General features: G+C 45.8%; 2 protein-coding genes across 2 annotated transcripts; one reads left to right on the plus strand and one right to left on the minus strand.

Moving 5' to 3' along the window:
* Positions 1–363: 363 nt before the first annotated feature.
* On the minus strand, positions 364–13,575 carry Ubc4 (ubiquitin conjugating enzyme 4). The gene is made up of 6 exons (XM_077663011.1): positions 13,378–13,575; positions 11,015–11,167; positions 9,274–9,356; positions 6,054–6,217; positions 4,346–4,410; positions 364–1,112 (listed from the first exon to the last, which is right to left on the minus strand). The coding sequence occupies exons 1-6, from the start codon at positions 13,438–13,440 to the stop codon at positions 1,041–1,043; spliced, it is 600 nt and encodes a 199-aa protein (XP_077519137.1). The 5' UTR covers positions 13,441–13,575; the 3' UTR covers positions 364–1,040.
* A 760-nt stretch (positions 13,576–14,335) lies between these two features.
* Positions 14,336–27,983, plus strand: LOC144129100 (uncharacterized). Its single transcript, XM_077663010.1, has 9 exons — positions 14,336–14,393; positions 15,191–15,261; positions 18,524–18,624; positions 21,426–21,464; positions 22,574–22,597; positions 22,690–22,722; positions 25,363–25,650; positions 25,718–25,777; positions 27,734–27,983. The coding sequence occupies exons 1-9, from the start codon at positions 14,337–14,339 to the stop codon at positions 27,829–27,831; spliced, it is 771 nt and encodes a 256-aa protein (XP_077519136.1). The 5' UTR covers position 14,336; the 3' UTR covers positions 27,832–27,983.
* The last annotated feature ends 15 nt before the right edge of the window (positions 27,984–27,998 follow it).

Below are 27,998 nucleotides of genomic sequence, written 5' to 3' on the forward strand. Positions count from 1 at the left end.
CGACCCCCGAGGCACGCGGAATTCACGCACGTAAAACCGGTATTTTTTTTTTTTCGTCGCCGCAAGGGCACCGGCTGTCGAAACAGCCTGGCTCTCCAGCTTCGAAATTAGGCGCGCCCGTAGGGCACAAATTCCATACCGCGGAAGAGCCCGTTTCCCCACACACAGGGGTAGCAGTGAGCGAGAGTCGCAGAGGAGGAAAAACTGCTCGGTGCGACATTAGCACGGTGCTTAAACTGGTTTAATGTTTATTGAGCAACTGCCTGAGAACGAGCAGTGAATTTAATTGTGGAACTGCCTCAGAATGAGGTGCGAAACTTCCAGCATACCCAGCTGCCAGGAAGCAAGAAGACACTCTAAAGGTAATCCTTTAAAAGCACACCTTTAATGCTCATCATTCACAACGACAAAAGAAACAGGGCAAAAAAGGGGCATCTTCAAAGTTTCTCAATAGAAAAATAGAACTTCTGCAGCACTCTTAGGCAAACATGCAGTTTCCAATAAGGGAATGAAAATGCTTCATCGAGTCCACACAAAGACAGCCTGGATTGCAGGCAATTTTTGCAAGCACAATTTCTTAACTTCTAGGGTGTGTCTCATAGCAATACATCACAAATCAAATCAGCACATGTATAGCCAAGATTCCGTCCAAGCCACAAGAACAGGTTAAGCAGGCAGTCTCCAGGAATGGAATTCCATTATCATGTCTAGTTAAGCACAATATTACAATGTTACACTGCAGACTTAGTGCAAACTTTACCGGGGACTATAATTGTACAATAACTGCGAAATTCGCCAAAGGCACACCTCTCTGTTTGAATCAAAGGTAGACTGGCATTCCTTTCACACTGTGTAGTTGGATCCCCTAGAGACACGAGGAGCAAGTGACGTTGAGTGAAGTGTGCATTCTGTCGCAAGAGCCGACGTCCTGTTTAGAAGCACCAAAGGAAGAGAGAGAGAGAAAAAGATGGGAAGAAATATAGACTGAATTGAAGAACAGTCCCGGTTCTGTTTCTTTTCTTTTTTTCTTTCATCCAGCCTTAGCTGAAGATGGCTTCTGTGGCTTTCTCAAGGTCCCACGAGTATGATGACAGCGCAACGCGCGCACGGTGCTGCAAGAAAAAGCAGAAAAAATAAAGTGAAGTTACACAAGGCAACCATTCTTCAGGAAGAATGCATTACTTCAACGCTCAGCAAGCATGTTCCGCAACATAAAAACGTACGAAGCAGGAGCCTCGGAAATAATAAATTTGCTTCCAGCCAGTAAGCACTTGCACTTGACGCCTGTGCCCTGCACTTGTTGGTTCCAGGCACATCTCCCTGCCAAGTAAAAATTCAGCTTTCTTTCTGGAGATTTCATTCCATTAAGCAGCCATATGTTGACAAGCAAAAGCCTATAAAAGTGGTGCCAAAGTGCATGCCAGAGCCATCCGATGGAGCTTGTCTGGCGCTGAGACCTCAGCTGTGAGACACTATTTTTAATCTGCTGGTACCTGACAAAGATTCAAATGCCACTTCTTTCCTAGAGCATGCACAAACAATGATGCAGAGGGTGCACTGACCGACATGATGTCAAATGGAAGATGAATGCACACCTGGTGCATCTCCAGAACACGCACTCACTTCATCGAAGCAAGGAAAACAGCAGGCGAGCAGGATATTATATGATACACACACACTGCGTGAGTCTTGATGCTTAGCACACGCTTTCATATAGCAATGGAATGCATCGCAACGACTTCACCCACGAAACCTGGCCCGTGACAGCACAAACCATAACCTCATTACCAGAGACAATGGGCTGGGAACTGCGTCACTATGCTTGGAAGATGGATGCACTTAGGTCACGCCTCATTTTCCCACAAACCCTGTTTCAAGTGAAGCCTACTGCTGCCTCCTTTAAGAGTAGTATGCTGGCCATCATTCCCATTAATGTGCAGAAAATGAAAGGTATTATCTAATAACACTGGTATACGTTGTCACATACAAGAGATCAAAAGAAGTGGAGGTGGTGTTAGCGGTCCTGATGGTTACAAACTGTCAGATGGCACCGAATTTCAGTGACTGCAGCAAAATTTAGTCACCTACTTTTGCCACCAAAGGTCTCATGAAGACGAACCCAACGTTCCGGGTCAAAGTCTGCTTTTCCTTCAGGAGTGAGCAGACAAATTTCTCTAAAAACATTAACGTTAGAATCAACTAATTTTTCATCTATTCTTCCTCACTGACCTGCTTCTTTGGCTGTACAAGCTGATGCCTCTGGGCGGCAGCCAACTCGCAAAAATCACGAAAGAGAAAGCTGTCGGGCAGTTATATCCACAGGAGGTCCAAGTGCGCTTCATGACTCTGAACACTCACGGGCAAAGTTCCCCGTACATAATCCTTGTATTCAATAGAGACAATAGAGAAAACTTTAATTTAAATTGTAATTATATCTTTAAAGCGACTTATTTTCCAATTTCCACAGTTGCACCTTGGATATGAGGCAGGTCATTGTGGAGCGCCCCATGTAAATTCAGTTATATCTGAGTGCACAAGCATTCTTACATTTCAGTTTTAACTGAAACGTGGCCAGTGCAGCTAGGCATTATGTCAGCAAAGCCACGCACAACAGCAGAGTGCTGCAGTTACCAGAAGGTGGAAAAATTGCCCCGATGTTTGACATGAGCAAAGCTGCAACTTCCCTGGGAAACTACACCAAAGACTCGGCTCACGCTGTCTGTCACTATGAGCAATTTTATACAGTCAAGCATGCCATATTTACACACAAGAATATTGGTAAGCAACAGCCAGAAGAGGGTCAAGTATAAACTATTCAAGTACAGGTCAGAAAATGAAGACAGCAAAACTTTATTTTAGTTTGATTTCAGAGAAATATTGGAGCAGTTAGATACTTCATAAATATCTTCATGTGCACTTTTGAGTGCGCAGGCTTAACAATGGTGACGTCGCCTAATTATAGCGAAATAGAGCATGTGCTTGTCGCTTCCAACCCTTACGCAAGAGAGGAAGGCAAAGTGGTGAATTGAGCAATGGCAAATATAAGTAGTATCGTCATTTTGGGCTGCCAAGGGAAGCTACTGTATTTACTCGTGTAATTTGCCCCCATGCATAATTTGCGCACCCCCATCATTTTACCCAAATTTTATTTAACTTTTACTCGCATGCAATTTGTGCGCTCTACTGCACCACACCACCAGCATGTACGCAGGTGCACTCAAGGCAGGCTAGGAAAAATCGGAGTGGCCGCGTCGCTGTGTGCGGTTGCAAAACGTGTGAGTGGCAAGGGCACGAACTGTGCACGGTTTACCTGACTCACTCGCACTGGTGGTTGCTTTTCTGGACGAACAGCTGCACGTGCACGCGAATCCTAAACTACCGAACTGTTTGCTGTTCAGTTTGCTGCTAGTCAGCTGGTCCGCACGAGAGGCCGTTTTATCAACTGTTATATCCTTTGCCTCCCATTTTTGGCTTCACAAGTGTATCCCTGCACGTTTATTGCTTCGAGCTGTGCAAGCACCCTAGCTCATGCCATGCAAAAGGGAACTAGATAACGTGGGGTGGGGCGGGAAGGGTATGTATTTTATACTTGGAGTCAATTTTTCTTTTTGGCTGGCAAGTGGTGCAAGAGGGGTGCAAGCATAAAACAGGCCTCTTCAGCCACGCCCTGCAGTTGGTTCCTGGACGCTTGGGCCAGCAAGCATTTCCGTGGTCTTCGTCGGTCATGCTTTCAAGAAATGCGGGATTTTGAACGCACTCAATGGTACCGAAGACGAGTTTCTATGGAATGAGGTCTCCAACGCGGGACTCTCTGAAGACAGCACACCCGATAATGACAATCAATAGAGCGTGAAATGGAGTTCAAATAAATGCTTTCAGTGAGTTGTCCTCACTCCCATTACACAAGGATGAAAATTCTTCCGATTCTTGCTATCCCCAAATTACACCTATTATATGCGGTCCATATTATATGCGAGTTTTTAACACATTTTTTTCAAGCCGAAGCTAAATATAAACTCTCTGCCAAAAGCCGAACCTATTTATGCAACCTTAAAGAAAATGCACAAATTTTAAAGTCCTGCACCAGACATGAAGACAACTGGTAAGCTGGTTTTAACCTGATAAAAAGAAAGATGTTTCTTGTATAATTCTGCTTTTATTAGACACTTCAGTCTTCTGCAGCGCTGCAGAATGATCTGGGCTTTTTCCTCGTCTGTATCCACAAACACCTTGTTCTGAAACTTTCAAAACTGCCCATAATACAGCAAAAGCAATACAACTGTATCAGTTTGCACTGCTCCAAAGGAGAGCAAACAAACAGAGCAAGCACAGATCCATAACCAACCTCTTCAACTCCCATGTCCAGGAGCCTCTTGATCTTCGCGTCGAAGTCAGGGAAGTGCTTTGGACCTGAAAAATTCAAAACAGTGTCACAAAAGAAGCACATCAAACAGCTGCATTTCACTATTTGGGTTAATTACACAGTCTATGCTCCTCACGTGCATGCAGTCACATGACTAGTTGATTGATGCATGAAAGAAGGCATTATCATATGTACACCAAAAAAGAATCACAAGAACATTTTGACTTCAGAACTTCACATCAGGTTTAGGGTTATGGTTTAGGGTTATGGTTTAGGTTTATGTGGGTTTAACGTCCCAAAGTGACTCAGGCTTCGAGGGATGCCGTAGTGAAGGGCTCCGAAAATGTCAACCACCTGGGGTTCTTTAACATGCACTGACATCACACAGTACACAGACCTCTAGCATTCCGCCTCCACTGAAATGCGACCGGCGTGGCTGGGACCGAACCCGCGTCTTTCGGGTCAGCAGCCGAGCGCCATAACCACTGAGCCACCGCGGCGGCTTAGGACTTCACGTCATAACTCTTTTTAATGAAAGGAAGGCAGAGGAGTGGGCGACAAAAGCACATCTGTTTTGTCAAAGTCATTTGAAGTGAAATCGAACATTTAAGCTTTCACTGAAACACAATTATGTTTCCGGAGCATTAAAGGGACACTGAGGAGAAATTGAAGTTGGCTTGTATCGATAGAATAGCAGCTCCTGATCACAAAAACGCCACTCTTACTGAAAACAAAGCTCTTGTAATGTAGAAAATAGCAAGAACCAAAATACAGGTGTCGCCGCCACAGGCCAATCTCACAAGTACAAGCGTGACGACTTCCTAGGACAAGAGGCGCCACCTTGGAGGAATTTTCCTTACTTCATGGAAGCCACGAATCCCTGAGGCTGGCAAAGGAAGGTTGCGCACCGCACCGCTAGCCGGCAGAAATCACGGAGTCTGCGTTTACGTCACGTATCACGTCACTCCGTTCTGAGACGCCATAAGAGTTGCCGTGGCGTCATAAGAGTGGAACCAGCGGAACACAGACGCAGGACAAGAAAAGGAGGTACACACACCACACCGCTGTACCGTGTGTACCTCCTTTTCTTGTCCTGCGTCTGTGTTCCGCTGGTTCCACCCTGACAACATTATGAACCAACTAGCCCAGCAATTTACGCTCCAGGCGTCATAAGAGTTCCCTGAGTTTCAATCAGAGCGGCGGGAAAAACTTTTTCATCTTCGAATCAAAATTTCTTTGAAATAAATTCATCTTTTGCGCCCGGACAAGCGGCAACAAAAGTCATGAAATGCTGAACTATCAGATTTTGCTAACAAAAAAAAATGATAGAGTTCTTCTCAGTGTCCCTTTAATCTGCACTTAGCCACCCACCGCAGTGGGAGGGTGTGCAGGTGGGAGCGAGTGAAATCGGGTTGCACCCAAAAAGGCATATCCTTTATTAGCCTTTGAAATTTCACGTCTGTACTGCATTAACTGCGCATAATTAAACAGGAATAGCAAACATCACCTTGCAACAGTTACGAGACTACTCAATGTGCTTTTTAGGGTTCCCCTAAATACTAACTTCTTTGGCTCATTCCTCAACAAGCCTCTCACTTCTCTCAATTCACCTCTATTCAAAAGAGCATGAACGAGAGCATAGACAGAATCACGGAAAGCTTGTAAAAGTGTTCCCAGCAGCTGTCCGTACCTCCTGCGTAGACCTGAGCCCAATGTTGAGCTGTCAGCTTGAACATCTCAGGGTTCTCCTTGAACTGGCGAGCCACTACAGCATCCTGAGGATCGTCTGGCTCCGCCGCAGCCAGCAGTGCTTGCAGCGACAACAGCACAGTCCGCAGAGTCATCGCCGCTGCCCTGAAGCAACAGAATGAGGCAAAGAAGAAATCACAACGCTTAGGGATGCCGCAAGGCCAGGTTCACATACCACGTCTGTGAAGTAGTAAATATGCAAAAAGAGCCCCCGGCCTCCCAAAAGAAAGGAAAACAGAAGAGAAGAGTTTAATAGCAGAAATGGGAGAAAGCTTTCTCCTTGGCTCTTTCTGCATAAAATTTACTAGTGTGAGAATAGTAGTTACTTTTCTGGGGTTATAGATTGTGTTTTGCTGTGCTTCGTTTCCAAAGGGGGTTTAGCATGCCCCCATGCCCTACACAAATCTGCAGGCCAATAAAACACTAACAGGCATCACTACGTGCTCCTGTCACAAAAACAATTCCGCTGTTCAATAAGTTATTGCCCGCTGAATTTTTCAAGGGCAATTCACATGCACTGCTGGTGCAATGGTAGAGTTTTATGTTCACCCATGAAAGTGCATGCACTGGTGTTGCTAGGCACAGCAAAATAGCTAAACTACACCATCAAAAGCCCTCAGAGCAATGCAGTAAACAAACAAAGGGGGCATATAAATAAGTAATTGCTGTTCTAATTGAAACTTGTCCAGAAAAACGTATTAAAACATCCATAGTTCTGCGCACTCCACAGAGTGATGGTAGATTGACAAGCAATTTTGCTTGGTTTGTTCCAGAAGCATTTTTTCTTTTAAAGCAAAAGTTGTTACAGGGAGCCTTTCCAGAGCGGAGCTTCTCTATAGACAGTCCACAGTCACGTGACTGGATGCTAACAATCACATGACCGGTCATGAAACGGTCGCAGATTCAAGGTCACACCATCATGCAGCCGTTGCAACTGTTGTAGCCCTGGATGCACTATTAATGCATTATACAGACTATACTGTAGGCCTTGGGCATTATCAAAAGAGAGCCAATAGCAGGAAAAAACCTTTGGTTGTGTTTAGCATGTTAAGCAGTAGAGCATAAACATTTGGCAATTATTTTGCCGCTAAAGCAACCAAAATAAGTGCCAATCTCTGTCCCACCCACAGACGCTACCAATGCAGTCTTGGTGCAGTTCAGCACCTCTGTCACAGACCACTGAAAGCAGGTGAAAGGAGTAGAACACAGTGCTCAACAAAACTGGCACCGATTAGTTTATATCTGATAATCTGTCAAGCTATCATTATTTTTCACTCTCCAATAAAGTGAAGAAAGCTTGTTAGGTGCTGAAAACATGCACATGCCTGCGCGTTGACCTACTTTCTTCAAACAATGCCTGACTGTGTGTAGCTAGGGCAACATTTCTTCACAGTCATTCTCATTACGAGCCAATGAATTTTATTCTTTGCATTTCGTTTTCATGCTGCTAGCTGCTGACACTGAGATCAAGAGGAGCAAGTGGTAGCCCGCTTCAAGAAGACGCTCTACCTATTTGTAGAAGCTGTCTTGAAGCCAATGATCACAGGATTTTTGAAGGGCACTGTGAAAGCACATGCGGCTAATACTAGCTTCGCAAGGGTGGACACAAACGGAAGGAGCGACTTTTTACCTCGGGTTCAAATGATCAGGATAAGCAGGTATGCGTAGCAGAAAAATGAAGCTGCATGCCAAGAAATCGAGCTATCTTTCGCATTTTCAGATGTCAAAGAGAGTAGATGCATACACTGGTCGCACAAAGACAGTACTTCAGGAGCTACAGTTTTGAAAGCTTCATTGGTGCATTTCAGAAGTGCGAGACAGTTATCTACAAATCGAAAGATTTTCACAACACACGTGCGCGAATTCTGCTGAGCAGCAACCCATCATGGTGGGCGAGAAACAGTTTGCTGAGAATAGGTGCTGCACAAGAACCCATACACACACCTTTCTGAATATAGGTCTGGGCGTCCCATGTAACATCAATTGCTATGCTACGGAATAGATTTTTTTTTTTTCAATGTCACTGAATATGGCAAGAAATTCCCAATGCTTATACAATTACAAGGTTTTTGTGAGATTTGTGCTCTGCAAGCACATACATTTTTATGCACTGGTTGCACACCTTGCTCCAGTGGGCTATGTGCAAAGTGCGGTCAATCTCAAAATCTTTTTTTTTTTCAGCACAAATTGAGCACTGCGGACCTACACCGAGTGCAGAATGTATACAGAGATTACATAGTTACAAAACAGGACGAAGTATGCTTGTCATAGGCAAATAAAAAGTAATTATAAAGAGGGAACGGTGCTTTCAACGCCAACTATTTTCATTAAAATTTGTGTCCTTGATAGTAATGCCTGTAAACTGAAGCAAACAAATTTCAGCATTACATCTGAAGAACCATTACTGACAAATTTTTTCTCTTCTACACCTTGTTGAAAGCTCACAGACTTGACGAAATGTGGAAAGACACTGTTTCAATGAAACATTCACTGCTTTTTCTAAATGCATGCCACATGTGATAACAATCTCAGTTCTTTTCTCCACAGCACAAAGGTTTTTGTTTTCATTTACAAAGCAGTTGGCCAAGAAATGTTTGAACTGTAAACAAGATGTCACACTAAAAATCTATAATCCATCAAAATGAAAAACCAAGATCGTCATTGCATATAGTTGAGTCCTCTGAATGCAACAAAATAAACGGGGTCAAAATAGACAAAATAGTCATGAAGAAATCTGCTCCACAAAGTGAGCATTTGATTAGAAAACCGGTGCGGAGAAAAAAAAAATTTTTCGAGCATTTCCCCTGTACGCAGTGCCACTGTGGTTCACGAAACAATTTCTTTAGAATACATCCCAGTGAATTTCAGCCATGAAACTTTGAAATAGCATAGAAAACGAGGCATACCAAGCGGATGCAATAACTTTCAAAAAACGATTTCTTGGCAATTTTTCAAGATTTGAAAGCTGCATTCCCCCTTACTTGAATACTCGAGCTTTGCTCCCTTTCATATTGGACATACACATGCATAAAAGTACTGTAGACAGATCCTTCAAGAGTTAGGGATGCCAAATACTAGTTCTTTACAAACAGATTGTATTATGCATTCCTTCTACACCGCACAGAAGGGACTGGCAACATCAAAAGTGACATAGGGCTCACCATTGGTCCTTGAGAATGTCCAGGCAAATAGCGCCCGTCACTGAGCTGATGTTTGGGTGCCAAATCTTTGTGATGAAGCGGACCTGCATCAAAACGAAAGAAAGAAAATAGAGGAGTTGCTTCACCAAACATCCATGCCATTCGCAAACTCAAGCATAAAACTACCTCATGGCAAGTTGCAGCACAACGATTTTGTCTATTACAGCTGACCTCACTGAGATATAATCAAGCATAAAGCTACTTGAAATAGTCTTGGGCACTATGGCAGCACCAAAGCGAAGCTGTATCTGATACCACCAGCAACACTATTAAACAATTTACACATGGCATAAGTTGCTGCCTGTGTACAACATTGGCAGCATGAATGACACACAAATGGGGAAAAGCAAAGCAAGCCACCCAAAGAGCAAGTGGCCTCCAAATGTTCAGAGAACTTGCTACAAATTGATGAAACTAAAGTGAGGCATAAGCATCTGACGACACACCTCTGCTGCTGCCTCACCATAAGAAATACTCATCAGTGTTGCAGACAAGTGTCTACATGTTTTTTTTTTTTTGCAATGCAGTGAAAATAGGTATCTCTAAGAAATGAACAAAGCAAAATAGATCCTTTGCCATGTCTGCTTTAGGCTATCTGACTCACTAGATATTGAGATATCCATCAATTAGGTCCCTATTTTTCTCAGCTTGTACCCAGTTCTGGCACAGTCTGAGCAGTCAGATTTAGAATGAGGGGCAAAAGAAGCAGAGAACCGACTGATGAATATCAAGAGGCCTACAGCACTTTGGAAAGTTCTGTAAATCGGACTAGCCTCGAACCAAAACAATCTTCAAGACTGTGATAGCAACATGTGAAATAAAGCACGTAATTAAAATATAATTACAAATATTGGATAAATAGCCATATAATTGTGGCCGTTATCTTGTTATCTTGAGTCTGTCGAACCCAACGCACACTGAGTGAAGGCAGCATCCACGTCGCCATCTGCGTCATTTTTTTATAAAGCTGTAAAGATTTTTAAAAATCACCCTCTATATATAGCTCATGCACTCTGGAGCAATAGTGGTGGACATCAGAAGCACCTACTATGCCACATGAAGAGTGTAATGACAAAACTGTACTCCAGGTTTGAATAGCAGGGACAATGTATGGCTCATGATGGCCTTCAAACGCAGGCCAGGTCACAAGGACCAATAAACCTGTGACAGCTATGCGCAGCTCTACCACACATACTGTGCCTTACTATTCTCCACGACGCACTATTGTGCCTACTGAAAAAATTTGCGCAGTAACACGTCCAGTTTACTCTATTGTGCCACAATACAGTAGCAATAGAGTATTGAGCCATAATAGAGTAACAACGTCCGTCTGGCACAATAGTGTGACATGGACGTCATTTCAGCACATTCAACAGTTGTCTGGCCAGTTCTGCGCCGTCACACTTGAAATTTCCTCTTCTAACTCATTTTAATTGTTTTTTAAAAGCAATCCTTGCAGACATACAAAAAGGATGCTACAGCTGCTCCACCTGCGAAAATGTGTGTGCCCAATATTTTTACATAGCTAAAGTAGCTTCACAAGTGATATTTTCATGTCCTTCGGCCTGCCAACACATAAGAAAAGGCACCGACTTGCCGCCAAAATGTCAGTTCTCTCATAAGACTTCGGTCGAAGTGTTCAGTCTCGTCTCCCTACTATAATTCATTGCCTCACATCAACATGGTGCTCTGGCCAGCTAACCTTCGGTGGGTTGAATGGGTACGTCTCGGGCACATGGATCTCTAGGACGAAAGTGCCTCCTTCATATGGCGTGTCTGGCGGGCCGGCTATCTCACCACGCAGCTCTGTGTAGTTGTCATTCACCAGTTCTACTTTGATGGCACACTTGGCAACCTGCAAAGGAAAAGGTGACCATGGGTGTTCACATGGTTGTGGTAAGCACCAAGCCACAAGCTAAGAGCAAGAGGAAAAAAATCTACAAAACACTATTAAAATTTCTATCGGTACAGGTAGGTGTAACAATTTTTCCAATGTTAAAAGATAATTTTTGAATGAACACTTACTCACATAGACTTGTCTAATGACCTGAACAACACAATAAGTACTGCATAAAAATGCTAGAGTTGACAGACTAAACAAGAGACGCGAAACGACTGTGCACTAAAAAATAAATTAAATGCAAATTACCACCAGTTACACATACCTGTAACAATTTATTAGGCCAGAGTAATAGGATACTGGACAATAAAGGACAGAAAGATGTCTATAAATATTTGGCACATACCATACAAGAGTCGCTTCAATTATTATTGATATAATGAGAGCTAGCAATATTGTATATTAAAATCTAGAAAGGCACACGATGACCTGCTGCAGCAAAAATAAACTTGAAAGAAATGTGGAAAAGAATGTAATGCCGGTCTGAAAATGTGTATGTCAGCTGCACTACATTTATGACACCCATGATGTGGAGAAAATGCTGTCACACACACAGCAAAACTTCTCTGATTAAATGCAGAGCAATGTGATACAGGCAGATCAGCCGTAAACTGGCAGACAGCATCAGAAACCACAACTTCAAATTCAGAATTGTCCTTGCATTTGCATTCTCTGCAATAATGGCTTTGGGCACGGGTAGGACATTGTAAATAAATGCAACAGCAAGCAGCAAGCACAGTTAACGGCACCAAGTTAGAATTTTTCAGACCACTTCACAAAAACACCATCTCTCATTCTACCATCAGATTCCAGTACCAAAACTAGGATTTATTGCCGTCCACACAAAGTTATTAGGAACGCATGGTAGGTATATTGCAAAGGATGCCTTCTGGACTCTGTGATTAGGTCTGCACACTACACAGTCAAAAATGTTATCCACAGCCAGTATTTTAAGTGCGCAGTCCCCATACGCAGCAAAACAAGCTTTCATAACTTAAATACATAATCATCAGGTGCCTTCTCTGCTTTGAAAGTCATGCTGGTTAAACTGATCAATTCAACAAGTCATGCTGGCAAGTCGATTTGGCGTATTTAAGTGAACATTATCCATCGCCACTTAGTTAATTGACGGTGCAAGCTCGAGGAACGAACTACAATGCAAAACTGCAAGTTTGCGCTGATTCATCACTGAAACGGCGCGAACATCAGGACCTGCGAAAACGAACCGTCCGCTTTGCCTGTTTAGTTGACCGTCCTTGATGCTGTTTGTAATTTACAGAGGGGCACTGCTCCCATCAAGTAGCGACTGGCTATCCGCAACGTCGTTTGCCCATTCACCGGGCGCATGTGGCAACTTCCGGTCAAGCTGAACGACAATTGCGAGGAGGTGTCGCGTTAGCGCGCTTTCAGATGTTCGAGAGGTAAAACAAAAGTGCAGACATTCGCAGAAACGCTTCGGCACCATAAACGTGCCGCCCGCGCGCACACAGGAGCCTCGGCCGATGACTGGGAACGCGACCTTGGGGTTTGGGCAAGCTGGCTTCCCCGCGGCTACCGCAACGGCGAACTCACGTGCGGGAACCAGCGCATGCCTTCAGAGCGCGCCGCGCAGGCCGCCTCGCAAGACCTCATAGAGCCAGTTCCGACACTCCTTCGGCTGAAATTAAGCGAGGCGTGTCAGCAGGGCAGCAACGGTAATTAGCTCCGAACGACCAAGGGCCGCGAATACAAAGGAATACAAGTTTCCTCAATGCGCTACGGGAGATATTTCGTAGCTCGGAACACCCCCACAACGCCGGTGGCCCGGCGCCTCGTGGTTTCTAGAGAATGACACGGCAAAAAAATTCTCACGCCTACCACAAACCGCACCGCGGAGAGCCGCTCCGAACAGGCTAATGTGAGCGCTCACAGGTAGAAATTGCTTTCTCCACGGAACGCGCCACGGCAAAAAAAATTGAGCAGAACCTCGAAGCCTATCTACGCCTCGAGAACGAAGCCTACAGCACAGTTATATCTGAGCAATGAGCAACATCGTCCACGATATCTCACGCTATCCGCCCAGCTAATGCTGAGGAATACCGAAGCACAACGTTCAGATAAAAAATGCCAAGAGCTTCGAAAATGCATTCACAACGATCGGCACCGTTCGCCGGGCGGCTGCTCACCTCTTCGCTTTTGACGACTTCCTTAAATTCCCTTTTTATTCTCTGCACGGCGATGTTAGCCATCGTATCGTAGAATCCATATATGTTTTATGTCAGAGCTGAAAACTTCAAAGGTATGAAGCAACTCAGCTGGATCGGCTGGGTTGACGGCCTTCGCCGACGGCCATTAGCAATACCAGAGACGGAGAGAGACGGATATCCCAGGTATATCATACGAAACTTAGAGTAAATGCATTTATACAAAAACCCACAAATGACACTTTAATTAAAATATTTATTTATCAACAAATTAGGGATGAATATACTACTTTAGCACAGCTTTAGTGCGATAGATTTTCTGCTTTCGTCACGTGCACCAAAATTATGCAGTTTCACGTTTTCACCACCGCCAGTTTCGATTCCGGACCGTTTCGGGAGCTGACTAGCGTGCTTGGAAAGCGCCAAAGTGGGGTCAAATCTGCCATATTTATTTTAATGAGGAATATATAACATACACAAACACAAATCAATATTTGAAAAGATATAACCTTTGTGATTCATCTTTTTTTCGGTGCCAAGTACTACCAAGCCCAAAAACCTAAGTCCAGGACTTGAGAACTCAGTGCCGCTACGGAGTCCCGCACAGGGAAGATAAAATTAGACTTAAAGCGATTCTGGTCAGTTCCCACTTTCGTCCCTAATTTTACAAGCTTACATAGATATTTTACAGAACACTAAAAGCAATTTAACGCATTACAATATCACGCGCGAACTAGTTTTACTGCCGAGGAAAACAGGCGAATGTAACAGCAAAGGAACAAAATTGAAAATTAAGAAGTGGCGAGTTTCTCTTTCAGTAGAAACGTTTCATTTGCAGTGAAAGCAGGATTGTGAGCTGTGCCCGCCAAAATCAAGAAACGAGGTAATCACATGGCAGTAAACGTTGTGGAGGGAAAGAGGAGAAAAAAGTAAAAAAGGAAATGAGCAGGAGCCTTGTTGCGACAGTCTGGGAAGGCGATTTGGAAATGTCTGATCCTGTAAGTCTGCTTCGCGCTTCGGTTCTCTGCCCTGCTCAACTCTCTGCACACTCTTCCAAGGTACAATGTATTCAGGACAGCGGTACGTAAAGGCGCGCAATAATTCCGGCCTTCCAATGATAAATAAAAATAATTCGGTTTAGTTTCTGCAGAGACCAGTGGGTGCTGATTGGGGTCTCCGTTCTTCGGTTACGTTGTCCCATTTCCTCGGTTCCTCAAATAGTTACTGACCTCCAGCTACCGCGGCGATTGGGCACATCATAATTAAATTTCACTGTCTGAGGCGCGGTACTGCGTTCTTAAGCACGATGTTTTTTTTTCTCTATCTTTAACAGTAATCTGCTTTTGCTATAGATTAACCAGACGGTTGAGCGTCCGTTAGAGCTCCGAATTCACCCTATAGATCCCAGATGGGAGACCTATGGATCCAAAGTGTGCTTAAAAGCAGTTTAGCAGGGTTCCAGGGAGCGTTATTCGCTCTCCTCCTATCCTCTCTTCCTGTCCCCTCACCTCTTTCATTTCATTTTTCCATTCTGCCTGCTGTCCTTTATTTCCGCTGCCCCAGCTCAGGTGCTTCCGTATTGAAGGCAGATGCCGGTGCTAGCAAAAATCTTATGAACTTCCTTATTATTATTTTAATAAACTACTACTACTACGCGAGTGGCATCAGTCATACGCGCATACTTTCAAAAGGAGCATTTCGTGAACGCATCACGCGGCGTATAGCACTTCCCTTCATGCACTTCACGCATTGCCTTTTAAGTGCATGCATGTGTGTCATCTCTACTTGGACGCAGGCGCAAAACAACGGCGAATTGCGGGGATACGGCACCCAGCAGGGAGTCGTTCTCACCAACAACGCAGCCAGGTGAGCTCCATCGTCTTTGACAGAATGACTTCACACCCTTCACGTCATAGAGCTACTACTACGAACGCTTCACGTATCACTGCAGTGGCGCCGTCTTCGAATCATCATCATCATCATCATCAGCCTGACTACGCCCATTGCAAAACGAAGGCCTTTCCCATATCTCGATCTCCAACTAACCTTGCCCTGTGCTAGCCGCGGCCACCTTATCGCCACAAACTCCTTAATCTCATCCACACACCTAACCCACTCGGCTCTCTACTTGTCTCTTAGCATTACACCTATCATTTTCCTTTCCACAGCTCGCTGCATTGTCCTCAATTTAAGTTGAACCCTTTTCGTTAGCCCCCACGTTGCTGTTCTTATGCGAGGACCGGTAAGATACAGCTGAATGTACGGGAACTTAACGAGAGTGAGGGGTTTCGTGCAAGACAGACCGTCATTATGACATCTGATGAAAAGTGTTAATTAGAAATGGTCGTGCAAACAGCAAGCGCCTACAACCACCTCACAGAATAAACCTCGCTAATTCGACCCTCGTTAATTATGGAACGCTCGTTTAATCGGAGCTTGAATTTCACGGCGCAGTGCTACCTGCGCACGTCTGACATGCACGTAACGGCAGGCGTGACTGCGTTTTGGAAGTCGCGTAGCAGAAAATTAGCGCGGTCGTGTAGTTTCGCTTTTCCGAGCTTCGCTTCAAACCGCTGCGGAGGCAGCCCGGCGGCGGACTAGCCAGCCAGCTGAGTGCAGTTTTGCGCAGTTATGGGCTCAGTTTGGGAAGCCGCTTTTCTATTCACTTTCTCACTTCGCCATTCCAGCGCCGGCGTAAGTTTCCCTTGCTTCCGTCCCCGTGGTTCGCAGTTTCTAGAACTCCTTCGCACGAGACGACGTCGTTTGTGAAGCGGCTCCGCTGCTACAGCGTGGCATCTTGAACGAAGCCACAGAGTTCGTTGCTGTCTTGGAGCAGCTGTGCGTTAAAATCCCTGATGTGTGCGCAGTGAAGCCCCTGACAGAACCGCGAAAAATAGTCATTGCCAGAAGTTCTCATCTCAAAAGCAGACGACCACTGGCCAGGTTTTTACCAAATACATATACTATGATGCGAACGGTTTTTTGCAGTTTTCTGGGGGGCATTCGCTGACTCAGACCTCACGAAAAATCAAATGAAGACCTTAAGATAAAGATTCCGTGATCCCTGTTTGGAAGTGAATGGGGCCGTAACCTAGTCTCGGAGATGAACATTAAAAAACTGCCTGGATGTCAAAATAGTCGTTGCCCTACGATACCTTAGTTTCATTTTTTTTCTATATCTTATAAAAGTTCCGTTTGGATAAAACGCTAGCTGTTTGCAATTAGGGCGCAGTAATTTATTTATACAAATAGACTTCAATTTGACCTCACACTCCGGATCCTGTGTTGTCATTTTGAAGTCTATTTGTATTAATAAATTACCGCGCCCTAATGGCGAACAGCCTTTCATCCAAACGGAACTTTTATAAGATACAAAATTCACGCCATAAACAAACTAGACTTCCTGCTATATGAACATCTGCCCTGGAGGGACGCTAGGTGTTACGGCATAGTGTCAGCGAAAACCTTACTACATGTGATAGCCTATCAGAAATACCACATGATTTATCCTTTGCGCTACAGAAATTCTTGCCATCGCAAGAATTTTTCTTCACAACCGCAATTTCCGTTGCCGCGCGACAAACAGTTCTTCCGTCACGACAGAAATATGTCGCACTTCCGTCACAAGTATTGATAACCTTGTTCCGGCAATACGACGCGATCCAATGGCATGCACTCGACCACGTACGACACAGCCTCCCCAAAGTTCGGATTGAAGGCAGAGCCACATAACAAAAAAAAAAAGAAAACGCTTCGGCTAACACTTGAGCCAGAAAGAAAGTGATTTACATTACGTCACATGGGCATTACTGGCGACGTGAATGAGAAAGTAAAGCATTTATTTTAAGCGTCTCTAAATGTCACCACGAGCGTGCGATCACGAGAAACGGCTTGGAGGCTGGCACCTTGATCGGGCGACGCCTAGTGACGCCCTGAATGGTGTGAGCGCTCGCTCTCATGCATCTCTCTACCTCCTCTCACTTTTTTCGCGGTATGACGTCATAATGAGGCTCATAAAGTAGCCGTAAGGAAGGAAGGAGGTCTTGCTTTTCCGCCCCGTATATATGTGAGCGTTACGCGTCGCGCATGAATGACCGTTGTGCTCAGCCGAGATGTACACTGCGACGCCGTATCTGAATGGCTGCGTGTGACAACACGACAAGCTCTGAGCAAAAGTGTTGCACTAATTATACGGCCCCTGGTTTCCTTCGAACGGGTCTTTACGCCCTTCTGTCTGTATATTTTTAGCCCCAACTGCAGAAAGTTTGCGGGGATAACGCGGCCGCAGTGGCACAAGGCAGCTAGGGTTAATTAAAGAATTAAAGATAAATGGGAGAGGACTTCGGACTGCAGTGGACATACATGCACTCTAAACACGAAAGGAGTAAAAAGAGGGTAAGCTGTCCTCTGCCCCATGGGGTAGATTCTCATCATTGAAAACACGGACCTCCTACAGTTCTCGACGGAAACCAATTCCCTCTTGAAAACATGAGTTCCAGCAGTTATGAAGATTTTATGCGAGGTTTCAACTTCCTCTATTTTCTAACCTCAGGACATCCGGTGCAGCGTTTTAAAACTCCCTTCTATTCCTAACTGCATCAAGCTACGTACGATGCTTTGCAGTGAGAATATACCAACGTTTCCAAGAGTAAGCACTCACTAGTATGTGATAGAAATCTACTGCTCCCCTTAGACAAAGTGCGCAAGAGAAAAACTTAATTTCTTTTTACTCACGCAAAAGTTTGTTCGTGTTTAGAGTGTAGGCTGATGATGATGATATGTTAAATCGTCATAGACATGAGAGACCAACCGTGCAATAAACACAAGTACGCAGTGCAGAGACGTGAACAGCAAACTTGTGACCGGCGCTCTTTTGTTGTTGTTGCCCATGCGTACACACTCCAAATGTTTAATTAACATCATCATCGGCAAGAGCGGAAAAAATGGGGGAGGGGGTCATTGCTCCTTCGAATAAATTTGCGCGTACCTCAAACGATATAATCTTCAGCGGGACCATGACTCTTCTGGAACATCTCCACATCGCCTATTGATAAATCGCTCGCTAGCTGGAGTGTACCATACGTCGCTGCAGCACTTGTGTGTGCATGATGTTTCACCCCTGCCACAGCCACGAGTCCCCCTGGAAGACATTCCTGTGTGCCACCAGTGCCTTCGTTGCCTTCACCATCGCCACCGCCGTCATACTGTTCTACTTCAGGAGGTCGCCAGGTGCGTACGACGGTCACACGTCTGCATGGCTCTGTCACGTGTCGGGTTCCCTAATCCAAGAACATTCAGTGATATCCCATTCTGGGACTTTTTTCTTTTTTTGAGCAAATTTCAGAGGTAAAATTTGACTAAAAGGGAATTCTTGCGGAGTTTAAGGAATGTTATAAGAACCGATATTGTCTCACTTCTTTAAATTGACAGAGTTTTTCAGCTTCTGCAGGAAAAAAAGGGAAAGGGCTTATATGGGGGTCTGACAGGTAATTTTCGGTTGCGGCATGGAACATCACTGCGAAGAGTCTCACGTGTGGTAGCATAGACAGGGAAATGACTGATAAAAAGAACAGAAGCAAACTAAGGGTAGCGAGGCGCATCCCATGGTGATCACTATTTTTAAAAATAGGGTTTTTGAGATACAGAGAAGCTTTTTGCGGCGTAGTCAGTGTTGGTGGACGTTGAAAAACAAGCGAATCATGTCAACTAGTAAAGTGATGAACTAAATTCTAATAGTAAACTTTTCAACTATTACCGATAAGTGCCTGATTGCAATCAGAGATTTGTAGGCGGCCGTTAGTAATAGCCATATCAGTTTTCATAATTTAGAAATCGCGATTACCCTCACCGCTATGACTCTCCTTGTTTCCTTTGCGCTGCACCTCTCCATGATGCCTCACCGACTGGCCCACACGATATGCCTCGGAGATCCTTACCATTTTGAAGCTTAGACACTGCCGACAGTGTGCGCGCAATAAGGCATTGACGGAACCGTGAAAATAGTTGTCACCGCGCGGTTCCGATCTTAAAAGCAGATGTCAATTTTCTGGTCTTGCAGCTAATATGTTTGCAGTATTGCGGCTGTTCCTGTTTTTTTTTTAAGGGAAGTGGTCATTTCTTATTCGAACTTTCAGATAATTCGAAAGTTTTTTTCCGGTTCCTTGAACTTCGAATTAACAAGCTGTTACTATATATAGTTTGCCTCACTAAAAACGAACAGCTTTATGAGTCGCTGAGATATCAAAGCTGCTCGCTCTGCTCATAAGAGCTTCGCAGTTGCCGAACATCCACGAGCTCGCCAGTTTACACAGCCAACGATACGAAGAACGATATCCATCTGTGCCTAATCGCGAATAAATGCTTGCCAATGGCACGAAAATCAACCGCTTTGTAAGTTGTTAACTGGTTAATTGCGGTTTTGTAAGCGCAGACCTTCACAGGTTTATGCCGGCTACATGTATAAGCTATGTGCTCACGAACATTTAGCAAGATAAATTGTGGGGCTCTACTCCTGGAATTGATCAACAACCCTTACGGCTTTCTATGACAGGTCAATTATCTTACATAACTTGTGTACTTTCCTTAGGAATACTCCTTGCACTATGTGCTATATGGCAGCAAAAGTCTAAGGGATGCGTGTTCTTATATAAGAATTTATTGCAACTTTGCATCGCGAACCGGTTGCATGGTACTGTTACAAGCGGATGGAGAATTAATGCACGTCCCTACCTTGACACATTTCAGGCGACTATATTACGTGACTGCGCAGAAATAACTTTTTTTGTAGCGATAGCTACACTACGCCCACAACTTCGCGAGGTTAGCGTGGCTGCGCGCTGAGCCGTGGCTCCACCGCTCCGCCAGCTGTGCGCATGCGCGGAGTGACGTCATAGCCCGCAGCTGGTTTGCGCGCCGCGCGCCTCGCCGCTGCGCCGACGGCGGTGCAGACGCCGCCCGCCTCGTCAGTTGCGCGCATACGCGGAGTGACGTCAGAGCACGCAGCCGGTGTGCGCGCCACGCAGCATTCCCAGCCTTCAGCGTGGCGGCGCCGTGGCCACCGTGGCAGCTGCCGGCGGCGCGGCGCGCCGGCGAAACCGAGTGGGGGAGGACTGGAGAGGGGGAGAAGGAGGAGAAAGTGAATCCACGTCCAGGGACGAAGATGAAGGAGGAACGCCCAGCGAAACACAGCGGCGAAAGACTGACTGCAATTCGACTGAGCGAGTTCCACTCGGCCAGCTGTAGCTATCGCGTCACTCCAGGTTTAACCACAGCCATTTTTTTTTCCTTGCACACTCGCGTCCCGCAAACTTTTGCTGCCGATAGCACACTTCATGCTCGCCACCATTCTAAGTGAAAATTACAGTCTCTTATACGGCTGGCCTTCTGTCTAATTTTTGTCCCACGTTCCACGTACGTACGTGACAAGCCATGAGAAGCAATTTCTTTACAACAAACACAGCAGCTGTCTCGAAGGTCCTCATATACATGCAGGAAGGCATATGAAGTCTCACACATTTCGACCCCAAATCTCTCACATGCGCAGTGTTACGGATCCCCATTGTGTTTAGAAACCACGCATGGAAAGATTGTGCAATATCTGTGGGACTTCATCCCTTTCCGTCGCCTTAGCCTGGTGCACTGTAACCTCATGCTATACAATATTTGGCCGTTTGGAGTCGCTAATGGACGGAGGATACGCCAATGAAACAGGTGGGGAAAGAAAAAATGTGCGGAATAAAGGGGGGGGGGGAGTGCAGGATTACAATGCGTCAGCGACCACCTGTACAGTCGAGGTAGCCTTTATCTTATGCACGCTATCGGAACACAGGGGACGTGTCGATCTGCATCACGTCACTACGGCTGCCATGAAGTGCTAGGCATTTGTCGGTGAAGAAGTTGCTAAATGCGACCGAGTGCAGAACCCGTGGCGCCATCTGCACGTCACCTGTACTGGCAGAAACATACAATTTCACTGAAAATTCCGCGAAGAAGAGTGTGATTGTTTTTTTTTTGTCTTGTCTTTTATACAGCGGTGCGCTCCCTCGTAAAATTTGGCACTTCCGCACCAGGTGAGTACACATGGTCAGCATAATATCGCAACAGCAACATAAAAAGGAATGCGCGCTATAGCTGGCCAATGTGGCATGCAAGGAAATGGCGCAGTAATTGCGTCACAACTCAGTGGACTTCTCAACCGTTCAGTTGGGAAGGGCTGAAGTTGGGGTGAAATAAGGGAGGGGGAGAGAGAGGCACCATTGTGGAGGGCTCCGATTTAATTGAGACCATCCGGGGCTCTTTCACGTGCACTGACACTAGACCCTTGTGTAGAGGCTCGAGCGGCGCAATCTCCTGGAAAAAAAGGTGATGCCTCTTCGCCTCTGCTTGGTTCTCAAAAGTGGAGCTACACAGACGTGCATGCAAATGCGATAGCATTTCGGTTGCCTTCTATGGTGTCTACAATGATTGTCGAACGTTCTGACGATTTTCCCGTCAAAACTCCCGTTGGAACCGGTTCCATTGCCCTTTTATGGTATGAGCATGAGTCATCGCTTTCCAGAATGTTTGAGTACCTTCCACTGCATTAGCATATGGGATAACTCAACCCAATAATCCGCATTAATCCATCCACTAATGCCGACTAATTCACCTTAATCCATCTTCGGGGGTGGGCCAAGTTCTAAATTTTGGGGGTCCACCTACCACGGTGGGCAGGTTGCGATGACGTCACAAGGTCACGTGACCTCTCTCGACCATTCAGAGAGTTTCATTGCAAAAAAAAAAACGGAGACTGCATGACGACAACCTATAAATGCTATCGCAATAAGAAACAAAACATGTCCCTCATAAAAATTTCGCATTGGAGAGTCGCTACGTACATCTCGGCTCTTAGTTTTGCACAACGCACTCTGTTGCAACCGATGAGGCGCGATCGCACCAAACGGGAGCGGTTACGTATGTTCCCGTGTCCGGAGAGACGAACCCTAAGCGACTCTAGCAAATCAACCCGCGCATTAAGTGATCAGCTGCGAGCTTCATCACTGCGCATTTGATACAGTAGTCTGCGACCGAGGATTGCGCAGTCATTGCACCACTGCTCTTCCATACTCATGCGATGACATGTCATTTAAACCTTGGTATATCTGCCGCCGTGCCAATACCTCGACTTTCTCTTGCGCAGAGTACACAGATGAAAACTACGCCGGTAAGCGGATGCCGCTTCTCAAAGCACGCGGCAGCCACATACGCTAGCGCAGAGCAACTCACTTGACTGTCTTCTGTCCCCAACTCTTGCAGTCAGCCCCATAACGATGCCCTACGAGAAGCAGCGTAAGTGTTTTTCTGCACGCGGTTCCCCGGCTGCCTGGCCTTCAGCAATCGCGATGCATGGAAGGCGCGAGAAAAGTGGTTAGAGTGCATTCGCTAGCAGTGTTTTCGTTTTGTATTCTTTCGCCGCATTTCTTCTTGTACAGTTAAGTACAAAAGTGCCTTGCTACGGATGTTAATACTTGTTAACGAAACAGTTTCGTTACGCTAGATTCTTTTAAAAAGTTTTAAAAAGTTGGATGATTTATTTAGCAATAAAGAGCCAGAGTGTTCGTCAATCTTTTCTAAATCCGTCAGGTCAGCCGCCCAGCTACAGGCTAGGAAGCCAGGGGGAAGACGAAGTATTAAGACAAGGAAAAACAGGTCAAAACCTTGACCTACAGTTTAAGGGTGTGCTTCCCCTCTTCCGCTTCGTGACCCGTAACTGAAGCGCCAACAGTGCCAGTCGGCTACCCGCATCAGCAGACATCGTCACAACTAAATCCGTCCATCCATCCGGTCGTCCATGGGATTTCCAACTGATAGATAAATTCTTTCCCTCCCTCCGCCGTTCGTTCCATCAATCTCCGGTTGCGAAGATGTGAACGACTTGCGCTGTGTCATCATCAACATTATCTAGGTGATGTCTGTTGCAGCACAAAGTCCTAGCTGTCCTATGACGTCGACACGCTTTGCAAACAGTCCGTCAAATACTATTACCAATGGTGCAAAATGGAATTTGACAGCCTGTGCGCAAATGTCGAATATGCAAGCGTAATATACGACACTTTCAGCTGCGTAACATCTGGGAGCAAATGTAGACTGCGGTAGAGATGTAAAATTTCAAGACATTTTGAATGCTTGGAAAAAAAAAAAATTTCTTACCGTTTTTTTTTTGGAAAAATATAAAATTTTGGAAAAATACGTAAACGCACTTAATAAGCACATTTATTTTGTAACTCAGAAATAAAACACTGAATACTTAAAATTGCTTTTTGAGGAAAAGAAATGGCGCAGTTATTGTTTACATACTGGTGGACTCCCGAACCGCGCCGTAAGGGAAGAAACAAATTATATTTTCGAACCAAAACAAAGCTGCTGCAAAGTATCTTCAGGAGAAGATGGCGACATACTGCATAGATTACAACCAACGCAAAACATTCCATTCCGCAACGCAAAACATTTTGCCACTGCTAGGTAGGGAAATGCTTGCTCTTGCGCCTATTCCCACGTTGCGATTCGAGTGCAGCAGTGCACTGAAGTTGTTGCACGCGCTCTCCCGCAAGACTGTAGTGCAGCTTCGTATGCACATTACTGAACTGCGACCAGCTTCTTTCACATGACACAGACGATAGGGAATTTCGTAGTTGCCGACATGCGACTGACGTTAGCGGTTGGTTGCTACGAAGACCTTGCTACTACGCGGACAGCTTAGAATGCTTTGCACACCCCAAAACAGCTCGTTTAGACCAACTTCTAAACTGCATAGGTAGGTGAGAGCGTTTTTTTTCCCTTCAATTTCTCAAGGTTTTTTTCAGGCACTCGCATCTCTAGTCTGCGCTTTAGGCCGGGGAAACGTTTGCACCTTTTGTAGCGCGGTACAAGCGGGCTTTATCGCACTACGCAGGTTTAAGCGTTTTAATGGCGAAACGAATTACTGACCCCAACGGTTTGGTCCAAGACGCTTTCCCCAGAGCGTCTTGTCACTTGCCAAGCAGCTGGCTAAGGACAGTGTTAACTGGAGTGACATGGGAGAAGCATTTGCCCTGCAGTGGGCGCCACAGAGTTTCTTACTATTAACTAGAAAGAAAGCTGGAGCCCCGCCTATGGGAGTTTGCATGGAGCTTCCTGGAGACCACCTGTACCACCATGGGCGCTCTAAGCATCATGGGGCGGAGAGCTACCGACTGCAGAACCAAAAATTTTGGCCAAAAAGTAATGAAAAAAACAAACGTTGTTCGATAATCAAGGATGTCCTAACATTCAATATCCTGTTTACAAATTGCAACAAACGAGCATAAAAACATGTAAATGCAAAGTTTGCCCAAATAAGCGACGGCTTGCTCTCCTATTGGCCAAGCATTGCAGACCACAAAAGCCAATATTTCGTGCTTAACAGGCGCACTTTTAAAAAGATAAGGTTTTTGAAAAAAATGTCGCTTCAACAATTTAAAAGGTTTTTCCACAACATTTCGGAAAACAAAAACCTTTTATTGGCGTTGTGTGCTGTTGCGTTCTCGCAAATATGGCTTTTGCGCGCTACTTTTACGCCAAAGTCGTCTGCGCGCGGAGCGCGCCGTGGATACGGAATGGGACATGTCTGTAATGCCACTCTGTGTTCCTGAAGAAACCTACTGTCCTGCACTAAGTAGCTCATCGCCCCATGATGCTTTGCGCGCCCATGTAGGTACAGGTGCAGCACCGCCAGCTTTCCCTCTAGTGAACAGTAAGAAACTCTATGGTGGGCGCAGTCAAGCTGATGATGATGATGACGATGCTTTCTCCAAGCCTTTCACCCCTGAAAAGCCGAGACCAAGGCCGGGAGAAATTTTGTACCGATTAGAAAGCCGGTGGGTACCCGGCGGCACTGGGGATCGAACCCAGGGCATCCCGAAAGGGAGGCGGATGATGCCAGCGCGTGCATATAGTATAACGCGTGCGCAGGCATGAGTCTGCGCATGGCGTGCGTGGAGGACGGCGACTGCCAGGAGGAGGCGAACCTGGTGTGCGGCTCGGAGGACGGCTTCGACCGCGTCTGCCTCTGCGACAGCGGCTTCGTCGAGGAAGGCGGCGCGTGCGCCGAGAGTCCCAGCCAGCCGGGAGAGCCGTGCGACGGCCGGCTGCAGTGCGCCAAGCGCTCGAACATGGTTTGCGACCATTTCCTGCGGCCGCCCCGCTGCGACTGCATGGGCGGCACGCTGTGGCAGGAGAACAAGTGCGTCGCCCTCTTCGGTGAGTGCCTCCTCTCTGCGTCGCTTAGAGACCCTCCCGTGACGCGCATGCGCTCTGCACTCTGCAGAACTGAGCGGCTACCAAGAACACGATGAACCAGGGCAAGAACGACCACAGAATACGACCGGTAAGCACGCTCTACGCACAAGGTTTACCGCGTCAACTCGCAAGCGAACTGAGAACGCAGGCCCGATAATTAGACCTCAGGTTGTCATTTTATTTTAACAATAATTGCTGTGAACTTCCTCTGTGACTGATAACATTGTGGTCGGAGCCGAAACTACAGCCTTTTACTGCCGGCTGAATAGTATGGTGTCCAGGTGGACTCGAGCAACAAGGGACGTGTGGACAGGAGAGCGGGAGGTCGAGCCATCAATGGTCACTTGATTCACGGGGGCCCGGTAGTGGGCGGACGTAGGAGGATGACGGGCGGCAGGGGGAGTAATAAGCTGCCGCTGTCACTTCTCGGCTGTGACGTTGAGCGGTCATTCTGGGAGTTCTTGCTTTGCAAAACGACGTGTGGACATACTCCCGTGGAGACTGCCGCTGCTGCGAGAAAAGCGCCTGTAAAGCTGTCCTTCCCTCATTATTACTCTGCTTGCGGTAAAGCTTAACTTAATGTGTTCAGGGGGAACTTTCGTGGGATGGAGCCTGGTGGGCAGGAGCAGCGAGCAGTGAGGTCTCTAAAAAGGGTCGTTAGCGAACGGCGGCCCTGCAGGAACAGAGATCACGTGACACGTGCGCCGCCGACTGACGTTTACTAGTGGGCGTTGCGGTGCGCGCTTCGAAGACGCGGTTTCCGAATGACACTCGGAATGGCGAGACAAAGTCTGGCGCCCAGCGCAATCGCGTTTCTGAAATTGTAAAAACTGACATGACTAGTACTCATTACATCTCATTACAACCAGACGCTTATTTACAATAATTAAAAACTAGCTATTTGAATTAATTTTCGCCGCCACTGGCAATCACTATGCCACAAAAGCCAAAGCCATCTTTATACCTAAATAATCCTTTTTTTTTAATTACTCCGGCGTCCGCGAGCATCCCTATATGTTGTAAACACGGTGTTGTTCAATATACAGGGTGTTTCACCAAAGGCTTTACACAATTTTTAAAAATAGGCTTTTTGAGTTAGAAGAGCGCTTTTTCGGCATAGCATTGTCAGCGGTGTAGTACACCAGCATACTACTAAGTGCTAACTAGCAGGCTGGTTAACCAATATTGAATACGTTAACTTTTTAACTATTACTGTTAGGCTTCTTAATTATATAGAGGTGTTTAGCCAACCGTAAGTAGTACCCATATCAGTTTTTAGAATTTCGAAAACGCGGTTACCCTCGGCGCTGTGGCCCAACAAACTTTGGCTACATCGCGTCAAAATACACGCACTTTCGAGGAGCTTGCAGGCAAAGCAACCTCTCCAGTGCATGCAACTCTTCGAAATAGCCAAAATTTGTTGATCCAAATCGCCGAGGGTAATTGCGTTTTCAAAATTCTAAAACTTGATATGCATATTACTTACGGTGGGCTCTTTCGGTTGAAAAATGGGTTTGTCCACAATTGCTGGGTAGCTACTAAGGAGGCTAGCCACCGTAACGCAGCCCCGCGTCAGTATATCCAATTGCTACTAGCAGCCAGTCTAAAAAAAAAAAACAGTTGTTAACACTGGGCCACGGTCCGCGGCGTACTGTATTCCTCCGCTAGTCAGTCACAAAAGTAAACGAAATCAACTTTTTAATATCTGACTTTATTAAACAAGCAGGTATCAAAATTCTAGAGCTTATAACTTTTTTTCTTGACATTAGCTTCTTGGTTAGGTGAAGTTTTAACAACGTACTACTTTTTTTGTCGTAAAGGAATTCCCGATAAGCTTAGATTTTGAGAGCCATTCATTTAAGCGATACACGCAACGGAACAATTTTGATGATTTCAAAATGATCAGAGTGTCATTTATTCAAGCATGCTGAGCGTTCCACGGCATGCAGGAAGAGCTCAGCGGGCACAATCTATGACGCACACATATTTCGTTTCCTTCCAGAAGCGTTCTCGCAACCTTCTTTGATGTTTCGCCACTCGACAGATGACAGCGAAGAGGTATTGCGGCTGGCGGCAGTCACGCTCAACGATTCATCGACGCTGCAACCAGAAAGCACGCCGCAAAGCGACGGGCGTGCTTGAACAGGGCTTAACAGCAGCGGCGCCACGCGGAACTGCTGCACGGGGCTGCCTTCCAATTATGGAGCTCTGGCTGCTAGCGTATAGTTATAAGCCGCGTTCGCAAGCTCCCTTTTCCAGCACTATTTGTTTTAGATAAACGCCTTATCTTCAGATGTCCCGGCACTTTG

The sequence above is a fragment of the Amblyomma americanum genome, chromosome 4, assembly GCF_052857255.1.
Source record: "Amblyomma americanum isolate KBUSLIRL-KWMA chromosome 4, ASM5285725v1, whole genome shotgun sequence".
NCBI lineage: Eukaryota > Metazoa > Arthropoda > Arachnida > Ixodida > Ixodidae > Amblyomma > Amblyomma americanum.

What these genes read in the sequence shown, in the direction of transcription:
- Ubc4 (XM_077663011.1), bottom strand. Translation starts at nt 13,440, where the DNA reads ATGGCTAACATCGCCGTGCAGAGAATAAAAAGGGAATTTAAGGAAGTC. An exon ending in AAGTCGTCAAAAGCGAAGAG is followed by an intron (nt 11,168 to 13,377) that starts GTGAGCAGCCGC and finishes TTTCCTTTGCAG; the next exon opens with GTTGCCAAGTGTGCCATCAA. An exon ending in GACATTCTCAAGGACCAATG is followed by an intron (nt 6,218 to 9,273) that starts GTGAGCCCTATG and finishes CTGTTGCTTCAG; the next exon opens with GGCAGCGGCGATGACTCTGC.
- LOC144129100 (XM_077663010.1), top strand. Translation starts at nt 14,337, where the DNA reads ATGAGCAGGAGCCTTGTTGCGACAGTCTGGGAAGGCGATTTGGAAATG. An exon ending in ATTTGGAAATGTCTGATCCT is followed by an intron (nt 14,394 to 15,190) that starts GTAAGTCTGCTT and finishes ACTTGGACGCAG; the next exon opens with GCGCAAAACAACGGCGAATT. An exon ending in CAAGTGCGTCGCCCTCTTCG is followed by an intron (nt 25,651 to 25,717) that starts GTGAGTGCCTCC and finishes TGCACTCTGCAG; the next exon opens with AACTGAGCGGCTACCAAGAA.